The following is a 20,207-nucleotide window of genomic DNA, read 5'->3' as shown; positions in this document are numbered from 1 at the left end:
GAAACCCTGATGTCAAACTAGGCTGGAAAAATATTTTGGGTCATTGAATTTATTCAATAATTCCTCAATGGATTCAGTATGGTCAGTTTCCCCTTCAAGGAATTTGTTCGAATGGCGAGAATTCAAATCAAGTCTAACATCTCCATCTTTGTTAGAAATAACAACCAGTGGATTATTGTACTGGCTGCTACTCCTTTCCACTATCCTCAATTTTTGCATCTTCTGCAATTCTCTCTCCACTAATTTCCTTTTGCAAATTGGGACCCCATATGGTTTCATAAAAAGTGGATCATGCTTTTTCATTTTCAATTTTCAGACATAATTTATAACTCTTCCTAGCTTATTACAAAGAACGTCACAATATTCCAACAGAAACTGATTTAAATTTTCTCTCCGAGAACTGGATAAGCTATCTGCAGTATTTACTTTATCACTGACTAGCTGTGAAAAACTATTACTATCAAAATTGTCCTGTTCTTCCTCTAACTCTTCAATGCACCTGATATCAGAAAATTCAATTTCTCTAATCAGATTACTGCAATTTTTATACACTTTTAATGTAATTTGGCCTCACCAGAACAACCAGGTTTTGGTTCTGTGAAACATATTTTTAAGTTTTCCCAATCAAAAATTACATTTGCTTTCAGCAGAATATGAAGGGTACAAGTCCACTTTTGTTCATTCTGAGATACAAAGTCCTAAAGTTAAATGAGCGCTGGAAAATCTGCAGTTGAGATACCAGGAATATTCAAGCCTATGGCTTCTTGCTAGAGATGAACCTTTCTTTCTGTTTCTTTGGACCATTAATGTCAGAAGCATTATAGACAGAAAATTGGAGGTAATAGACTTGTACCACTATTGAAATAAGCCCTTCGTACATCTATTCATTTAGGTATATCAACACAAAACATCCTTGTTCAAACAACAAATCCCCAATTAAAAATGAAATCAAGGCCTGTTTGCAAATTGGTTTACTGCACTTACTTCCTTAATCTTAACACCTGTTACAGGAAATTCTATATATGAAGCACTGTGTCTATTAGACACCGTGCTTCATACATGCCTTTCCAATTCCCAGTTGCTATTTGAAAATATGGACTAGCAGATACCTCTTGTTCGTCAACTTTCACTTCCTCCATTAATAAATCATCTTCTGTTTCTTTAAAATCTAAGTTAATACATGACTGTTGCGTATTCACTGAAGCTCACAAAGACATATCACTATTAGAGTGAATTTCTTCTGAATCTGACAAACTAATGCTTTCTGTGAAAGAGGGCTCAGTAATTATTCCTTGCTGACTGCCTGAATTATTACTTACCTCAGTGTTTATTTGTGTGTGTTCCACGACTTAATTACTGTCAAATTCCAAATATTCATCATCACTGCTGCATTTCACTTCACGAGTTCTTGCTTATTTAAAACCTCTTAAACATTGTAACCTACTTGCTTAGTTTGTTCATTCTTATCATTACTCTTAGACAATATCTTCCTGACATAAGTAGAAGACTACAGACATCCTTGTACTTTATTCTCACACATCAGATCATCAATACCTACTAACCGACAATGATTAACGTCATCTCCCAATACTTCTACAAAAATCATCCTATCAACCCCTTCTTTAAACAAAATAACATCATCATCATCACCAGCACCACCTGAGTCACATGCACCTGCATGGACCTCAGTTACAACATCAAATCTCTCTACTGCTACATCACCATCTCTATCAGCTACTAAAGCATCAATATTTTTTGGTACAAGGTCATCATTTTGGCATACTGCTACTAGAAACAAACTTCGATCATTGTCATTAACAAATAAACTAGCAATACTATAATCATCATTATAACCATTCTTGGATACACACTTGTCGTCAAATAAATTTGTCAGGTCCTCTTCACTAAGCTTATAACTATTTTGTGTCTTTGAGTCATCATTACTTATTTCTTATAACATGTATTTCCAAAATTCATAGTGCTTATTTACATTATTAATGTGGTAGTTCCTAGTGTTATCTGTGTAACGTTGGTGGTGTGACCTGTGTCTGTGTCTGTGTCTCCTGCTCATAGACTGATAACGAGTTTTTCTCTTCACCTCAAACTGGCTGGGCCCCAGTGAGGTGGTTACTCGTTTTCTTGTCTATACTGTCTGTTCTAATTTGAGCTGGTGTTTTGTCTGTAATTGTTGCTATTTCAAGATATTTTCTGTTACCATAGTTATTTTGTCTGTTACTGTTATAATAATTTTGATTTTCAGAAAATCCACCACTCTGGTGTTGGCACTGTCCCCTATTTTGATTGTTTTACCTCTTCATGACTTTGCCATGCGTAGTCTAGCCTATCCACATACTTCCAAAAATCTTTGATAGAGTCATCCGGCCTGTAAACTAGGCCCCACTGAACCCAGTTTGATAGACGGCGTTTCAGTGAGTCAATCTGAATTAACTCGTCTAAAAGTTTGACTAGGTGCGTCAGTTTTCTTAGCTGTGTTTTACAAAACTCACCCACACTTAATTTCCATTCTCATATTTGATGCCATTCTAAAATTCATACTTAATCCTAGATTGTCTGATTTCCGAGCACAATTTATTGTAAACAGTGTTTCAAACTGATCAAAACTCATTTCAGGGCTTACATTCTGATATGTTCAGGATAAATCCTCACCATCACGAAAACTCTTAGCTACTTCGACTTTTAATGGTGTTGGCATACCTGGCATACCAGGTGTGAAACTGTCGCATTGATATAAGAAATCTACAGGATGCAGTTTGACGTTTCCAGGGAAAGTTTTTAACAATACATTGTTACCTGGGTTGGCAAACAGATTGTTGTTCTTGTAACAATTAGCAACAAGGTTATTTTCTAAATTATTTACTCTTAAGTTTACTGTTTTAAAGTTTTGGGTTACTAACTCAACTTTTTCTTTTACGCATTTAACCTCTTCTGCAACTAATATGGAGTTTAATTTCAGTTTCTCGTCTACATATTGACTTTCAGAAGTAACATTCCTGCATAGGTTTAGTTTCAGCTTTTCTGCTCTTGATCAACTCATCGATAACATTTGTTTCTGTGAAGCTGACCCATTCCTCAATGGCGTCAAGTCTATCGTTTATTACTTTTACTTTTGAGTCAGTAACTTGACTTAAACAATCAACGTCTGTTTCAATATGGTCGACAGGAATATTAATGTTGACCAATTTCGTATTCTGCTTGAAATAGTTTAAACTTGTATAGACTTTCTGAAAGCTACTATTTATGTTCTGATTAACATTCTTTATGTTCTGATTAACATTCCTTTCTACTTTCTTGCTATGGTCTAATAATTTAGTATCCAACAATTTGGATAATTGTTCAGTTATAGGTTGGCCTGATTGCTGGAAGCCGTGTACAAGGGAACACAAACTGCATGACGCATTTTCGTTATTATGAGTTTCACAATATAAGTTTGGGGTTGAAGCATAGATTTCCCTACCTGACCTAGTGGTCATAGGTATGTGGAGAACATTATTCTCACTCACATTAGTATTAGACTTGCAACAATCCTCAAAAACAGTAAATAATGTTGTCTTCCCACGAATCGCCACATGGATGAAACCTTGTACTGCAACTATTAAAGATTTACCATAGCTCTTTGTAACTGTTGAACAACTGAAATTAAAATTGATTTTGTTCCAAACTAATATAATTGAAAAATAGAGTACTTATCTTTCGTCCATCGGCGATGTTGCAGGTCCTTACAGTTGAGCGTCAGTTTTCGTCACTTTTTCTGCGTCCACATATAAATAAGATTTATTCATGGCACCTAGAATTTCACAGATTTTAGGACTCCAGATAGACTTACGACTATCCCAGTTCCTCCACTATTGTAACGAAATATTTTTGGCGTGAAGGGAGACATGTATTGCGACAGAAATACAACACTGAAAGACTATTTGAGTGAACAGAGAATTTGAAAAGTTTATTGTTATACTTGTGTTCCAAGGACATCAAGAACATGTGATCATTGGGATGTCTTTGATATAGATCACTCTGGCCCCCACCACTCAAAGATAACTTTGAGACAAATACGCATATTTAATGCTAGAACAGTTTCCAAACATTACACTTCAGTAATTAGTTCTGAAGTGACATATAAAGTTTAGTTCACTGATTATACACATCTTAGTTCGGTGTAACTCGGAGTAATCTGCTTGCTGCTGCTGCTGAAGTCGTCGTCAACAATGCTAACCTAATTTTTCTTAATTATGGGTTACTTAGTGTATGCAAAATAATGCTAGCATATGCATCGGAAATCATGAAACTTCGTTGACTCTACTTGAGAGTCGCAAGTTTGCTTTCTAACCCATTCTCTCGAATCGGATCCAAAACTTTTTTAGCGTAACTTGTTGCAGCGTGGTACGTGTGTAGGCAAGTGTGAATGGCAGCTGGTTATGTTGTAAGTAATACCGATTCCTGTAGTTTCGGTACCCTACAATGCCTCATTTTCGTGTTACACTTCAGATGCTCCTGTGAAGGGGTCATATATAGAGCACTGATACAGATACCCGTTCACGTACTTTGTTCTGTGCATCTAATCAAGGAAAAAAACTTCAAAGGCGTAAAACTAGTCAAGATACGTGTAAACGGAAGTCAGGTGGCTCTTATAGGACGTCGTTTTTGGTGAAAGCGTAGGGTCTCTTCTACTAACGGAAACACAACTTAGGAGTGCAACACGCTCATTTTTGCAGAGGTAATGGAGATTATGGCAGCTTGTATTTCCTATGCATGCATTATTATTTTTGTATCGTCAGTAATTGTTGTTTTCCCTAGTGAAGCCACACAACTGGGCTAGTAGTAGTTGTTACTGTCACTAAGTATTTATTCTGTCGTTGGTTTTAACCAGCGATTGGAAGTGATCGTATTTTACTCATACCCAAAATATTGGCACCTTTTCTGTGGAGAATTAACTGCATAGCATCGTTAATAAGAGCTGTGTGTAGTTATAGTACGTTACAGACACCCGAATTTCGAAGCAAAATAATGTGTCCGATACTGCGAAAATAAAATGAAATACGTAAATGTGGATCTGCCACCGCCTCCACAAAGATAAAGCCATTGAGCTTTAAGCTAAAGAGACCATCTCAAAATGGAATTTTAATTCAGCCATCCATTCACTTACTTTCTTCCAACCATTAATCATGTTCTGCACATCCCATCAAACAGCAAATTTTCAAAGGTGTGAAACGAGTCCAGATACATGTAAACATTTGTCCATTGGCTCGTATAATCTTAATTTGTACACAGTATGTTGCTTAGTATACTGGAAATAAAGACGCCACTTAGAAAAAGCTACTCCTTCCTCTCTTGTATTGAAATGCCACTGCTTTTGTTCTATTGGTAACTTAATATTTACTTGATGACAATGGTACTTTCCAAATAAAACAGTTACCTGACTCTAGAAAAAGAGACCTGTTTATAGCGCGCTTCTATCTGTCATGCAGCTTTCCTTACTATGTATGTAACAGGAATTTTCAGTTCTTGAATACAGATAATTTGATAATAATTTCCTGAAGGAAAGACTAAGGAGAAGTTTTTAATTCCATTTTGAATAAGCAGGGATACCCAGTATCTTGCTTTAGTGCTCCATGCAAATGTCTTATAGAATTTCACACAGAACCCAACTCTCAAAACTGGAAAAATATGCAAGGTACGCATAAAAATTATTTATTTTTGTTGCACTGTGATTGTGAAAATCATAGTTCACCTAAGCTGATTTTTATTATCAGCAACGCACGCCATTGAGCACTAAATAAACTGAGAAGTCAGCTAAGACATTGTAAAATCGTTACAGAAGTCTCTGTAGAAGTCAGTAATCCCAGTGCTCGCTTTTGTGTTCTAAATATTTCACATACCTTGAAAGTATTGTGTAACGACTTAGATTCGTGTTTGTGTGTGTCTGTTTAGTATTTGAACAATGTATCAAACTTATATCGATATCCAAATATGTAAATCTCAGTGCAGGGCAACAGAATAGTGCCAAAATTAAATTTTGAACAGAGGTATCTTAAACTCATGTAACACGATGCGAAATCCAGATTAGACACTACAAACCGTTTTCAGTGAAATATACATATGATATGCTAATTGACTGAAAAACAAATGACTCAGATTAAAATGTTTGCCCTCAATATTGTTAATCTTTATCTTTAGTCTTGCTATGATTCGCTGTACCAGAACTGTTATTCTAGTTACAGAGCAAATGAACATAATATTTAACGAATCTGACTTTCTGATAAAATTGCTTGAAAACTCACAAGATACCACTTTACTAGATCTTCTGCTGGTATTAAGCCTCTGGATTGATATGAGCTTTTTACAAATACATTATGACAATCACTATATTTTATAGTTCACATGGATTTCGATGATAATTAAATTTGTTGGCCTATCAGTGCGCACAGAACGCTTGTCTGCTGTGCAACCTTTCGCCATAAGGAATAATGAGGTGTTTCTCAAAAATTAAATTTCAACTGCCGTGCTTCTGATGTGCAGTGCAAGACGGCATCTCATCAGTTTTTTCAATAATGATTCTGCAGCACACAATTCGCGATGTGCGGTGCGAGTATCCAAACACATTCATGAAGGAGCACAATGAAAAATGAGGAACTAAACTTGAAGGAACTAAACTGACGACTGATAAATGAGAACAAAGACGCCAAGTATAACTACGCTTCATTAAGCTATAACAACAATACAGCCTTCCATAAAGTTTTCACAACTAGACAAGTTAGCAAAATATTTCTTAATAATTTTTCTGCGTGCAATTACTTTTCTTGACAGTTGTTTCAATTATAAGACAAAACCACATGTTGCATTATAATATTCCTACAGTACACTTCTACCTATTTCTACAGTACAGCTCGACCATACACAGTGTTCCAACAATAAGAAAATACACAGTCATATATACATCAACCCAAATACCTTAAAATTTCCTCTTCAACATTCTTCTACTGATATAATCTCGTTTTCTTTCATCAAAACATATTAGCACAACATCCTCTTAGATAATGCTGCCTGCACTACACGGTAGGCCAGCTTCCATCCTTTTCAAACCGAGTACATAGCCAGATTGTCTAACAACCACTGCACACTTCTACTATATGCCTTACTTTTACATCTTTGGTCTCAGAACACAGACTTACGAAGAAAATCATAATCTCGATACTACAGATGTTGAGTACGTTTATCAGATTCGCAACTTCAGTCTTAGCTATGACCAAGACTTCTTGAGAATCGGACAGCCCTTTCAACCTATACTACAAGCACACATCTATGTTAAATAATTCTATATGGAAACAAGTCGTGAAGATATGCAAAATGACACAACGTTCTTGTCGTTGGGTCAAACAAAGAGACCTACTTCCAAGAAAGAAACAGAGTGACCTGCGCCTCTTCATTAGTATGTCTATAAGTCCACTCCGTTCCGACTTGTTATCGAGATGGACCCACAGAAATTTACACACTGTTACGTTTAGTGTATCGCTCTAATTTATACTTCTGACGCACAGTATGAAACTTATGGGCATTGGCTGATAAGGTTGAGTTTGGAGCCTTGATTAGAGCGCTTGTATCATCAGCAGCTAATAATTTTTTCAGTCATCTTTTTAAGTCACTGGAAGACCAGTTATATATGTAATCACTTCTTGCTCTCCCAGGCGTAAAGTTTCATTTGGCTGATAAATTACATTGGCGTAAGTCCTTTTCAGGACTTGAGATCTGTCTATAACATGTGTCTGACAACTTCTATGCTGATCACTGTGCTTACGGCGAAATAAGTTATATTGTTATATGCTGCACTTCAGGCGAAAATGTAACTGTTTTTTCTCTTGCAGATTCGCTTCTGGAAGGAATCCAGGGCAGTCAATATGCCAGCGGACATCATGGTGTCGCCCAAGATGCAACCTACCTTTTTGGAATGGCTGCAAGCGCACTCCATCACGGCGTCCGTTTTCATTGAGAACGTGCAGTAGTAAGTGTTAAGGTGCAGCAAGAGGCTCCATTTCCTTGGTTACATAGAGTAAACCATAATACACCAACTGAACTCAGATAACAAGCTTACTAAGTACATAAACCTGTCCCATTGTGGTAGGAAAAGGTTCTACATAATCTGCCCAGCTCATACATATAGCATGTAACTGTACATCTTGCTGGGTGATAAGCTGAAATATGTATCACTTGTACATCGTACTGCTCTACACCCTTGATTTCAAATTTTGGAAATGAACTGGGGTCTATTAACTGACAATACTGACTGTAATTTCGCTACAGACGCGAAGTTTTAAATCACCCTACTAAATGCAGCTGTTGGTGTTCGTTTGCTAAGTGCCTGAAGTTTGATTAATATGGAAAAGATTGCCGTTACCACTCGTATAAATGTAACATCTCGTAAAGTTTTTAGTAGTGTTCCAAACAAATGTATACAACTTAACCAAATTCGGGTATATTGTTATGCATGGGACATCTTTGGATATGTCTGTCATTTTTTCCATTTGACAAATACCAGTCTCTTGATTTAGTTCAATTATTTGTCTTTTAGCCCGGTTATCAACAATTACTGTGACACCTGAATGTTTCGCAGTACATTCCATAGGTCCACGATGTCCTAATGCTGACTGGAAATAATCTGTTCATTGAGTTCCAAAATAAGATGGGCAATAGACGCTCCAGTTTTCCCTATCTAAATCTTTTGTTTATATAAAAATCCTTTGTAATACTAAATAGTGTGAGGATGATTCAAACCAGCAAAATTAATAACTGCCGACTTCCAAACTTCGTTCTCGTTCTGATGATGTGTCATACTCTTTTCTTTTTTTTTTAAACATATGCCCATTTTTTCCCAATTACTTCTTTAATGAAATACAGTTGGAATGTACCGTCTTCATTGTTCTTTCTTAGGTTTTCCAGAAACAAAGGTAAGGCATCTGCTACATAATTGCCAGTGCCTTAACGTAACAAATCTCACAATCACGTGACTGAAGTTATAATCCCCAGCGGATTAATCTTCCCTCTATCAGAGTCAATCTCTTTGAAATGTTAGTGCTTTGTGACAAGTGTGAATAATAATTCTATGTTACATAAACAACATCGAAACTTTTTAAGACCCCATATTATTGCTAAGGCTTTTTTCTCTGTTGTGGTGTAATTTCTTTCGCATTTAGTTGTTGTCCTGCTCGCTAACACCAATGTTTTACGACCTGTTGCTTCCAGGCTACTGATTTATTGAAACATTTCAACCCCGATCCCATATGCTTTGCCGTCAGCACTCAAATGAAACGGCTGCGTTAATTCTCAACGATCCAAAACTGTATCCCTTAAGAATATTCTTTTAAATTTCCAAACAAAAGCACTATTTTTCCTAATCAAGTAGTTTAAAAGAGGACCATTAATAGCTTGCCCCTTCGCAAATTTTCAGTAGAAAACCATACAGTCTAATATATGCTTTCAGCCGTTGTCTTTATTCTTGCGGGGAGGGCACTACACAACAGCTGGTAGTTCTTCTGGGTCGTTCCCAGTCTCAGACTTCGTCACAATGTGCTCCAGAAATTTAATTTCTCTTTTTAGAAACTCGCATTTTTTACGTTTTAGGTCATTCCTCCAGCTTGAAAAGCAATTAACAATGTACTGTATACTTCAGAACGTTCGTGTACTCTTGTGTAGTGATCAACAAATCTGATATGTATATCGTTAATCCAGTATACAGGGTGATTAGTGATATGGCACGCTGGTCATACATCAAGGATCAGTAATCACCTAGGAACTGGGAGTCACAAAGCCACGAGAGGATACTGCGATCAAGAGAGAACTGCCATCGTCGGAGACCCTTTAATTGGGCCGTACATTCTCCCAGACGGAGTTCATGATCATACGTACCTCGTATTTTTGCGAGAGAATCTGCCGCACATGCTGAATGATGTTCACATGCTTGTTCGTCGCTGCATTCGATTTCAGCTTGACGGAGCCCCCACGTTTCAGGATACAAGTGAGGACACATCTGCAGGCAACCTTTCTCACCCGCTGGACTGGTTGCGGTGGGCCAGTCGCGTGGTCACTCGATCTGTCAGCAATCGACTTTTTCAAGTGAGGATACGTGAAGGGCCTACTCTATGAAACACTCGTTCAGTCGTCGGAGGAGCTGTGGGCAGGATTGTTGCACCAGCAGGATCTATTCCAGGTACACCAGGTACCTTTGAGAGGATGCACTGTTCAATTCAGGGTCCATGTCAGGCGTGTCTCGATTCATCTGGAAAAGACTTTAAGCCTCTCCTACAAGTGTGCGTCCATTTGTAGCATGTGACTAAATAACTGTAATGCCATTTAGTGACCCCGGATGGCCTCTGCGATTCCCGGTTTCTATGTGATTACTGATCTTTGTTCTACGCCCGCTGTGCCATGTCAGTTTGCAATTTTTTGTATCAACCTGTATAATTCACTCTCCAACATTGAGTGTAATGCACGAATAAAGAGTGAAAGAAATGTATTGAGACCAAATAGAACAGCCTTATAACGGTGCTCTACTCAATCCTTCTTGGTACATGACATCACTTTGCTTCCCAAATGTAACGTAGGTTGGCCATAATTGAAAGAGTATCATCTGACAAACTCGCTGTCTCTGTGGGAGCCTTCAAATCACTAACAAATACTGTTGATTTACCAGCAAAATAAGTCACCAGGTGATGGAATATACTTAAGGATTGGATACAGGAAACAGCGCTTTAGCCTCTTTTGGATCAGTCTGTAAGGTTTGCTGATCACCAACTTTCTTGCACAACATTTCGTTAGATTTCTGCAATTCAGTTAGCTGATTGAGCGGGGCTTCAGTCGCCTCCTGCGTAGTTGCTGCTTTTTGTAATCTCCATCCAACAAAACAACAGAAAAATTATGCAGTAACACACCCAATTATAACAGAAAGTACGATAGCCCTTGAGCTGTATCATAGCCCAACAGTTTCAGAAAACTAGAAAACTGATGGCCCTCGTGGCCAATTCTCCTACATGTGCTACGTATAGCTAACAATGCCGGAAAATATCGCAACTCGTGTCCACCCAAATTACAATACATGCACCTCAGTGGTCGTAGGTAAACCTCTCTGATTCAGACCCTCACGATCTGCGGCTTAACAAGCGATATTTTTAAGTACATATCACAGTTACGACGCCCTATCACTGCTGTAGGCAAACGAAACAAAAAAGCCGAAAAGAAACTAACAGACCTGCAACTCCTGCTGAAGTACTGCTGGACCACTGGTGATATCAGACGAAAAGGTGTGAGGCAGCAGGATTCAGTCGCCCGGAAACCATTCGATATGTTAGGTGACGATATTGGGTCATCGAAATCAGGTTTAGGTCGGACCATCACCCCTCGGGCCTGAGTGAGCCGTGGCTCGACGGGAGAGGACTTAGTCTGCGCCCTGACCGCTAGTGAAACATCGACAACAAACAAGCATTTATTTCACCAAAACACAATATACCTTTATTTACGGCACGCAGCAGTGGCAGCAAGCAGTAGGCGTTAGACTCGCCGGAATGTGCTGACACCTATGCAAGATATGCCATCCCGGCTGCTGCAGCACCGCAGACACGTACTCAGCACCCGGTGACCTCTCAGATCTTTGGCCGCAGGTCGACCAGTATTGCCTGCGCTGGTGTTAGCAGTGCAGGGCAGTGGGTTAGCAGAATGCTTTCTTTGCCATTGTAGACTGTGCCCTGGAAAGCACCCACTGGCCCTACGCAGAGTGTACGATGTCAGACTGAATCACACAGGGATAGGGCCTGCAGATTCAGAAGAAACTTGGCGCCTGCGGCACGCCCTCAGCGATGATCATTGATGACTGTTCCCTGGCGCTTCAGTCAGGTCACCAGAAGGCCTGGTACCGAATGTCGTCCACAGCTTCCAGTCAGTCTTGACTTTAACGGCAGCACTGCAGCTTACAGTGGCGAAGTCCTCCTGGCAGGATTCGCTGTTCCGTGAGACTTCGAAGACGGACTCCGCTAACAGAGGACTGACTGACACAGGTCCTTTCTTCGGGATCGTTGTCTGTGATTGTATACAAGCAGGTCAAGCTGGATAAGAGTAATATTTATACACGAACTGTCTCACGTGCATTGCTATTGTGAGGTGACGGTGACTACACTTTCCCTGTTTTTCTAACATGTCACTTTTGTAGTCGCTTCGTCCCTGGCCGAAAGGTGTCTTGGCTTCGCTTTCAGGAAAAGTGTTGCACGTACATTTCAGCACTGGTATTTTGAATCGTCGTTGTCATATATGAGTTATGGCTTCATCCCACGTGATCAGAACAATGACGACATCCTCCTGTCTGTATGATGACACTATGTTGCATTGGCGTTTTGGACACCCAGTTATATGTAGAAATTACCTCCGTCTTGTAACTGCATTAGACGTAACATTAGCAGTCCTTCCTTTTCGGCCTTCCACCCGATGTATTGCTTATCGACCCACTTTGTTTGGCTGTTGTATTATCAAGGGGTGATTTCTAGAATTTTAATCGAATCTTCGGGCTATTACTTCGTAGCCTTTCAAAATCATAAATGCCTTACTAATTTATTCCAAGAATTTCCGCAAATTGTAATATTATGACGGTAACTCAGACCTGCAAAAGTCGAGTTGTTAAGTCTGTAAATTCTCAAATTTCAAATCGCGAAATAGGAATGTTCGCCTTTCAAGCAGGTGTTCTCCTGGTTGTAGTTTACACCAAAATTGTTTCTTTCTTTTGAAGTGATTACGGAATGTCCGTTGTGTCACAGTCAGATCCATTGTTGCTTAAATACGTTTCGACACAAAAATACTTCTAGATAGATTCGGAGCTTAAAATTAGAACGTCAACGTCGCACCCAACCAACGATACCGTTATTGCCGCTGCAGCCTTTCCATGGCCCAAATGCTCCCTCTTTACTAAATTCGCTTCAACAATGTAGTGCACGTTTAGCATGTTGAAATGTCAGACAATTTATATAAATAGGATAACTGTTGCCACGGTTTAGAAGTGTCGCGACAATGTTTTTAACCTCTGACCTTCACGTCTGTAAGCAATTCATCCTAGTTCCTGTTTAAGGAAAGAAAGAAAAGAGTTGCCTTAATATGCACGGTGTTTCAAAAAACTTCAGCCTGTTTTCTCGCAACTATGTCTTCTGCATCAGTAAAGACAGAAACTTGAGGTAAATTTAACTTACGCACAACACTGAAATATTGTTTTAAAAAGAACAATCCCATTGTACAAGGGTATATCTTTTACTTGCATGCACAATCATTCTTGGCGTAATATTTACAACTGTGTTTAGCACAAAAATTTTCATTTAGCTTTCACAAATGTTCATTTCGACTTTCGCAGAACACACGAAAAACGTCTAGACAATAAATAAATTTATCCCATACTTTTATTAGCATGTCGGGGGGTAACACAGTCGCTGCTGTTGCTATAAAACGTCGAATTTGTTTCGTAGTTGTGGCACTTGGAGAGACATTGATGTAGTATGCCACAAATTTACGCAGAAAAAGCGCATACCAAGCATCTGACGAAACTGAAAGTGCTGCGGCTGATCCATCGGATCAGTTAGGAAATGCTGTTACAAGCAACTGCCATCGTAGTGGGTCTTCATCCAGTGGAAAATGAAATTTTCGTCATGTTCTCAGAATTTTGCAAACATCCAGCTCTCTCAACGTATGGAGATGTATTCCTCAAGAAGAGCGGAGTCATTAACCTTATCTTGGGAAATGGCGCAAGAAACATGACGTTTTGGGAAATCCCTCTCGTGTTTGGCTAAGGTACGTGACTGCTTTGTACCCAATATTCTTACGTTTCTGTGGTTCACGTTTGCACTTAAATAGAACGTTGTCTCATTACTGAACATTAAAAGTAAAAGGCAATTTTGATCTTTCATTTCCACGCCCAGGATGAATTCACAAAGCTGTTGTCTCTCGCCACCAGGAAGGGCTTTTAGCAACAGAAATCTGTCTGATTTGAAACACAGCAGACAGACATACATTTTCTAATCAAAAGTATCCCAAAGCACCGACATAATCCGGAACTGACCACTGGGTGTCAGTAGCGACGCACCCACCAGTATAGAAACGGGTAGGAAGTATTGTGGTGAGTAGAGAAGCGGTGACAGCATTCGGGGCAGTCAGGGGAGCTCAGTGACCGAACGTGCGCTAGTCATTAGATGTCGTCTGGGTAACAGACCCTTCTGGAAAATTTTGAATCCTGCTGAAGCTGACCAAGAGGACTACTGGTGATGTGACTGTGAACTGGAAACGCGGAGGAGCAGCCACAGCTAAGCCAAGACCAGACAGACCTTGTCTACTGAAGAAGAAGACCACCGAGAATTGCGGGAGGTAGCTGTACAAAATCGCTACAAATCAGCGGAACGAAACACTAGTGAGTTAGAAAGTGCTACCGATAGTTCAATTAGCACAATGACTGTGCGCGGGGAATTAAATAGAATAGAGCACAGTTGTCGAACAGCTCCTCGTAAGTCACAGATTTCCGTAGGCAGTGCCAAGCGACGCTTGAGGTGGTGCTGGACAGTGGGCGACTGGAGAGGAAAGGTTCGGAGTGACGAATCACGCTATATCCCATGGCAAGCGGGATGGAAGAGACTGCGTTTGGCAAATGGCTGGAGAATATTAAATGCAATCATGTGCAGTGTCAGCACTGCAGATGAGGTGGTGTTAAGATATGGCGGTACTGCGCTTAAGGAAACGTTAAATGCGGAAGGATGTAAACACATTTACAACATCATGTTCTGAGCACCGTAGAAGAACAGTCCGAAGAAGATGACTGTTTCTGTCAGCATGACAATCCACTATGCGATTTGTGTGCGAGACATAGGTTTCTGACGGTTACATTCATGAAACAGACTGGTCTACTCAGATTCCTAACCAGATCGCGACACAATACCTTTTGGATGACTTCGCTCCAGACCCAAAGGTCCAACACCACTACCTTCGGTGATTTCGGCTCATGAGAGATGAATGGTCGGCATTTCTCTACATATATTCAGCTCCCTCGTTTAAACTGTCTCCAGCAGAGTTAATGCCATCAGAAAAGCAACGGGTGGACGCACTCCATGGCTAGATACTTTCGTTCAGCTAGTTTATGAACAATGACTAACTCTCGGTTGGTACAATAGGCAAATGTCTATGCACTAAGTGTTAAACCCTGCTGAATGTGCTCTACGCCTTGAATGAGCGCACTGGGTGATCTCTGGATGTAATAGTTGCTACATCACATTGCAGATACAGCCACCTGGCAACAACAGAGATCGGCAGGAGCCGAAATCCAGAATCGCTTGTGTTTACCGGCGTAGTTACCACACAAGTCAGCAGGCAAGTTTATCAGTCAAAATCCTGTTCAGCGGCCGCAAATACATATGTTAACATTTACTGCCGACCATGACACTGGTCTGTTGTCAAGTCTAACCACAGGTGCCGGCAAGAAAATGTATGGAGCCAGCTTAGCCACATGTGTCGCTTACGTCACCCCTATAGGCGCTACATGCAGGCCCTTCTTAACATCCGCCGATCATGTGCCCGCTGAGCGTAGAACAGATGTCCTTCGGCCAGACGTTTATTTAAGACTGGGTCCAGCCCCTAGCTGGCAGTTCAGTTCGCTGAACCAGTACTTACGTCACTGAGCCAAATCTGAATGTAGGCTGGGGAACGACACTGTCCAAGCCACAGACCCAGTTTCAAAGATGCATCACAACAGCCAACAAAGAGCAACCATGCGTCGTTCCCGGAGCTTTCGCCTCCTTCGACATTGGCTATTGACTATGCTTTACCCAGGAACTACCATCTGACTGGACTTAGAATTACACTGCTAAATTCTTGGTAATGATTGACATCCAACTTGGACATAGTTACTTCAAGTGTTGTTGTTTCTGTCAATGAATCAAACTGAGACTATTATTCATTATCTATATCAGACCAAGAAGATCGTTAGTGCGCATGTTTTTAATTTACTTATTATTGGGCCCAGTGGACAATGTCTGTGAATAATTTTAGTTTATGTGTGTCAGAAAAAATTTCTTTTGTTTTTTCACTATCTCGTAATCTTATCTATAGTTGTGAACTTGCATAAGGGTACTGCAATAAACAACCTTTGTCTTGAAACTGCTGGCGCCATCGTCTAGTACACTGAGCTATAGAATTTGCAGAAATGTTATCTAAATGAAAATCATGCAGCTCTAGTATAAACTGCCCTGAAAAACTTAAGGGCGACATAGATAAACTACCGTTGCGCAGTAACTACTCTGTGGAAGCGAATGAAATTGATGGAACACATAGCCAGGGGTCTCTCATTCGTGCAGGGAAAGCTGAACGCCACGGAACACAATATACCTGTCTTCGGGCAAGGAGACCATCTGAGTTCAGTTACCGTGCAAAATCGTCAACTACAGCATCAGATAATAGCTACATCTTGCGACAGACAATAAGGTACCCGCGTCAGATAGCGGGTGCAATTGCAACACAATTAACAGAACTGTACCGTTTGCGATGGTGCCAAGGATTCCTCCTAACGAGGAGTAGCGTCCTGAGCCCTCCCTGGACGACAGCAGATCCATTCTGAGTACTTATGCTGGGCGAATCCTCATTTGGCGAGTGGTGGGAACACGTAGTGCACCCAGTATCATGCTCCAACATGATTGCTTTGGCGTTCCAAGTGCTTTGTTGTTCGAATGCATAATGTTGCATGGGCACACTGACCGCCAAATCTTTGACCATTGTACAGCCACCGACCTGTGTTACTGTAACACTGTTTTCTTCCTCAGGGATGCATTCGGCTCTGACTTCGTTTTTATGAATGACAATGCGCGGCCACATCGAACAGCGCAGGAAACGGAGGGAGGAGGGGGTGGAGGAGCTCTTGGAACGAGAAGATTTCCGGCGAATCGACTGACCTGCCTCCCACGACTTAAATTCTATCGAACACGTATGGGATGTGTTGGGGAGACGTCCTTCAACGCGTAGACATGCTGCGATGACCATCCAATAGTTGTCAGACGCACTTGTGGAGGAACGGAACGCCCTACCGCAACAACTCCTTACTAACAGGAGCAAATTGTAAACCTTGCATTGCCGTCCTTGGTGATCACGGTGTCCTTTAAAACCATGTCACGGCTTTTGTAATGTATGTGGGTCATCATGAATCGCGGTGACATCAGTGTTATTATTGACTTTGAATAAAAGTATCGCTTCTGCCTGTCTCGTTGCGTATTTCTTTCGGTTACATTCTGTACTCCACTGTAGCGTTTGTCCATATTCCATCGAACTATGGTACTTGGCAGAGACAGAACAGACGAAAGCTATTTTCGTCGTTAAGTTTTTCAAAGCAGAATATTTGATTTCCGTCTCCTGAACTGGATAAAAGAAAAGGCGCTTTTTTGCTGAGCTACAGCAACCTCCACTTGAAGGAACTACACGCAGCACTCTGGAGACACATGCAGTCAACCACATTAGCGGGCAACTTACAATCGGCTCCAAGACAAACTTTTAAATTTGAAACATAAGACACAATTCACCACAAATTTCAGTCTTCATCCATGTGCGAGAAGATACATGTTTTTGGTTCAAAAATGGTTCAAATTGCTCTGAGCACTGTGGGACTTAACATCTGAGGTCATCAGTCCCCTAGAACGTAGAACTATTTAAACCTAACTAACCTAAGGACATCACACACATCCATGCCCGAGGCAGGATTCGAATCTGCGACCGTAGCGATCGCGCGGTTCCAGACTGAAGCGCCTAGAACCGCTCGGCCACAGCGGCCGGCTACATGTTTTTGATGTTGGGTGAAATCTTTTTGAAATACCGTACAGAATTCACAACGACATACCTATATATGTTTGTTAGAAATAAACTGTAAGTTTAGCAGGCAAATACCTTCCGTATCACACAAGAGTTGTCATACAAAAATAGGAAGGGGGATGGTATGGAAGGGAGGAAGCGAGGGAAAGGTTTGCTGTCTATAAAGACCTACGTGTTCCATATTCATCTAAAGTTAAATGTGACAAAATTTTGTCTGTGAAGTTACGAAATTAAACGAAATTAGTCGCTAGGTGTCACCCACTAAATTAAGTCATCCCTAATTCGGCACAGGTCGTTGTGGCGGCTTCACTGGAGAAGTTGGTGGAAGAGAAGCGTCGCGTCCAGCTAGCCTCCTCTCTGTGGTTGCCCAGCTGAGGTCTGTCGACATCGGCTATGTTTCTTTTGCATCCACTCACAAATATGTCTACAATAGTTCTTTCTATAGACGAGATATCTGACTATTGCAGGTAAAAACTAAAGAGGCGAGTAGAAGAAAGTGGAAGCAACAAATAGTCCTAACAAACAAATGTCCGGAAACCAAAGGTTTTACCGATATTATTTATGTACAAGTGATGTCATACGAGTGATATAATATCGTTGATGTCCGAGGCTACGATTTTTTCCAAACTCCGCATGATTTCATCATTATTACTGACACCTGAGCACTGGTTAAAAGTGTTTCGATAACAATACCGAGACCTCCCAGACCCCAGGACTTGAAAACATTGGATTCTTTTTGTGGGGAATCAGAGGGGGGGGGGGGGTATGTTTAAAAGCTTTGACGTATTCCGTATTCCTGCACAATCTATAGTGTCGATGAGCTACAGGTATTCACTACGGATGGTTATCAGTGAGTTCAGAGCACGCGTGGAGAACTGTATGTATATGGCTGTTGATGAGGAGGGATGCTGAAACCTCCATTCACATGAGTCATTTGTCCTGAAGTGCATATCTGCATTTTGGTTCTGTGGGAACTGTCGCAAGGAGTTCATTGACACAGTCGTAATAAGTCGATTGGGCAACCACTATTTTTATGTCGTATGTTTACTAGGATTATTTGCTTGTTTTCCTGACCTCCGCCATCCCATTTCGACTGTATCTGTAACAATCAAACAGCCTGTATGTAGATATTTGTTAACATAATGGTTGCATTCACTACTTGTGGATATAATTGAACAATTAAGAATAATCCAATAATAGTCAGCATGCATACAACTTATAGTGAGGGTAAGTTTGGTCTAACATTGCTAATTACACACTTATCAAATCTTCCTGACACACACTAGAGGTTAATTAATGTAAATATAAATAGATTACATTTTAATCATTTTATTTCCATAATATGTTGGACCACTGCTAGTTAGTTTCACCCAATTACACAGGATGTTTTCGAAGTTTTTGCATGAAACGTTCAGGGAAAATGGAACACGCATGGTGAACATCTGCCATTAGAGACCAAATGTTCGCCTGAGCTTCCCGCAGTCGAAAGGCGTCCTTTCGTGGTGGTTATGCGCCTGAGAGGCGACAAGGCCTAAGCACTCTGCTACGTGTATATGTCTTCTGTGTTGCCTATAAACCAGTCACTTGTAGGGGGGTAGGCCTATCTAAATTTAACCTAATTCGCTTCTAAAATATCTTTTTCCACTTACACTTATTCTCAAGATTTCCTTGCTGGAACTCACTCATATCAGTTTGCTTGGATAGCCAGTATGCAGCACGTCATTCCAGAGTCGGCTAATAGTCGCTGGGGTCAACAAATATTTTGTCTCCAAAAAAAGTTGTTCCCCATAAAGTGATCTACCAAACCTAGATGTTTGATGCCAAGACTTTGAGAGAGCCCGTACTGATGAAAATTTCGAAGGATAGTTGTCCTCGTTTTCTGGTATTGTTCCGGTAAGAGCAAAGAAACATACACTGGTAGTTTTTGTTAGGAATGTTTAAGCGCATGCCGTTATCATATGATGATTGATCTGTCGGAACAGTTGACTGACAGCTTCCAGTGGCCAGCTAGCCTGTCCCTCGCGCGTCTACATGGGGGCATTGGTTGGTGCATCGCTTGCGTCTGTCACCATGGCTGCAGTTTGTTGTGGGTAGGTGACTACTACCTAAGGCAGGCCAACGGCCACAGCACATGGAAGCAAAGTTCTGAGTGATATAGCTTTAGCTGATGTAGGTTTTTTACCACGCCTAGCAGCGAAGTTTCCCACATGAAATGAAGAACAGAAGAAAAGTTTCTCATACTTGAAGTATATTTCCCCTACCGTTCTGAAAAGTTGTTAGTCTGGTACATACATTACTAGCGTTTCTCCATAAGTTTAATAAACCCAACAGTTACACAT

The 20,207-nt window shown here is 40.5% G+C and overlaps 1 protein-coding gene across 1 annotated transcript in view; it reads left to right on the top strand.

The window, feature by feature from the left end:
• The window catches only part of LOC124788831 (zinc carboxypeptidase-like), a 97,007-nt gene that overhangs the window by 15,379 nt on the left and 61,421 nt on the right, over window positions 1–20,207 (top strand). Inside the window, exon 2 of the mRNA XM_047256113.1 lies at window positions 7,878–8,014. Within this exon, the coding sequence (XP_047112069.1) occupies window positions 7,878–8,014 (137 nt within the window). The remainder of the gene's footprint in view (window positions 1–7,877; window positions 8,015–20,207) is intronic.

This window comes from Schistocerca piceifrons, chromosome 3 (genome assembly GCF_021461385.2).
Source record: "Schistocerca piceifrons isolate TAMUIC-IGC-003096 chromosome 3, iqSchPice1.1, whole genome shotgun sequence".
NCBI classification, from domain to species: Eukaryota; Metazoa; Arthropoda; class Insecta; order Orthoptera; family Acrididae; genus Schistocerca; species Schistocerca piceifrons.
Note: the sequence above shows the minus strand (reverse complement) of the source record. Positions and strands in the feature narration are given on the sequence as shown.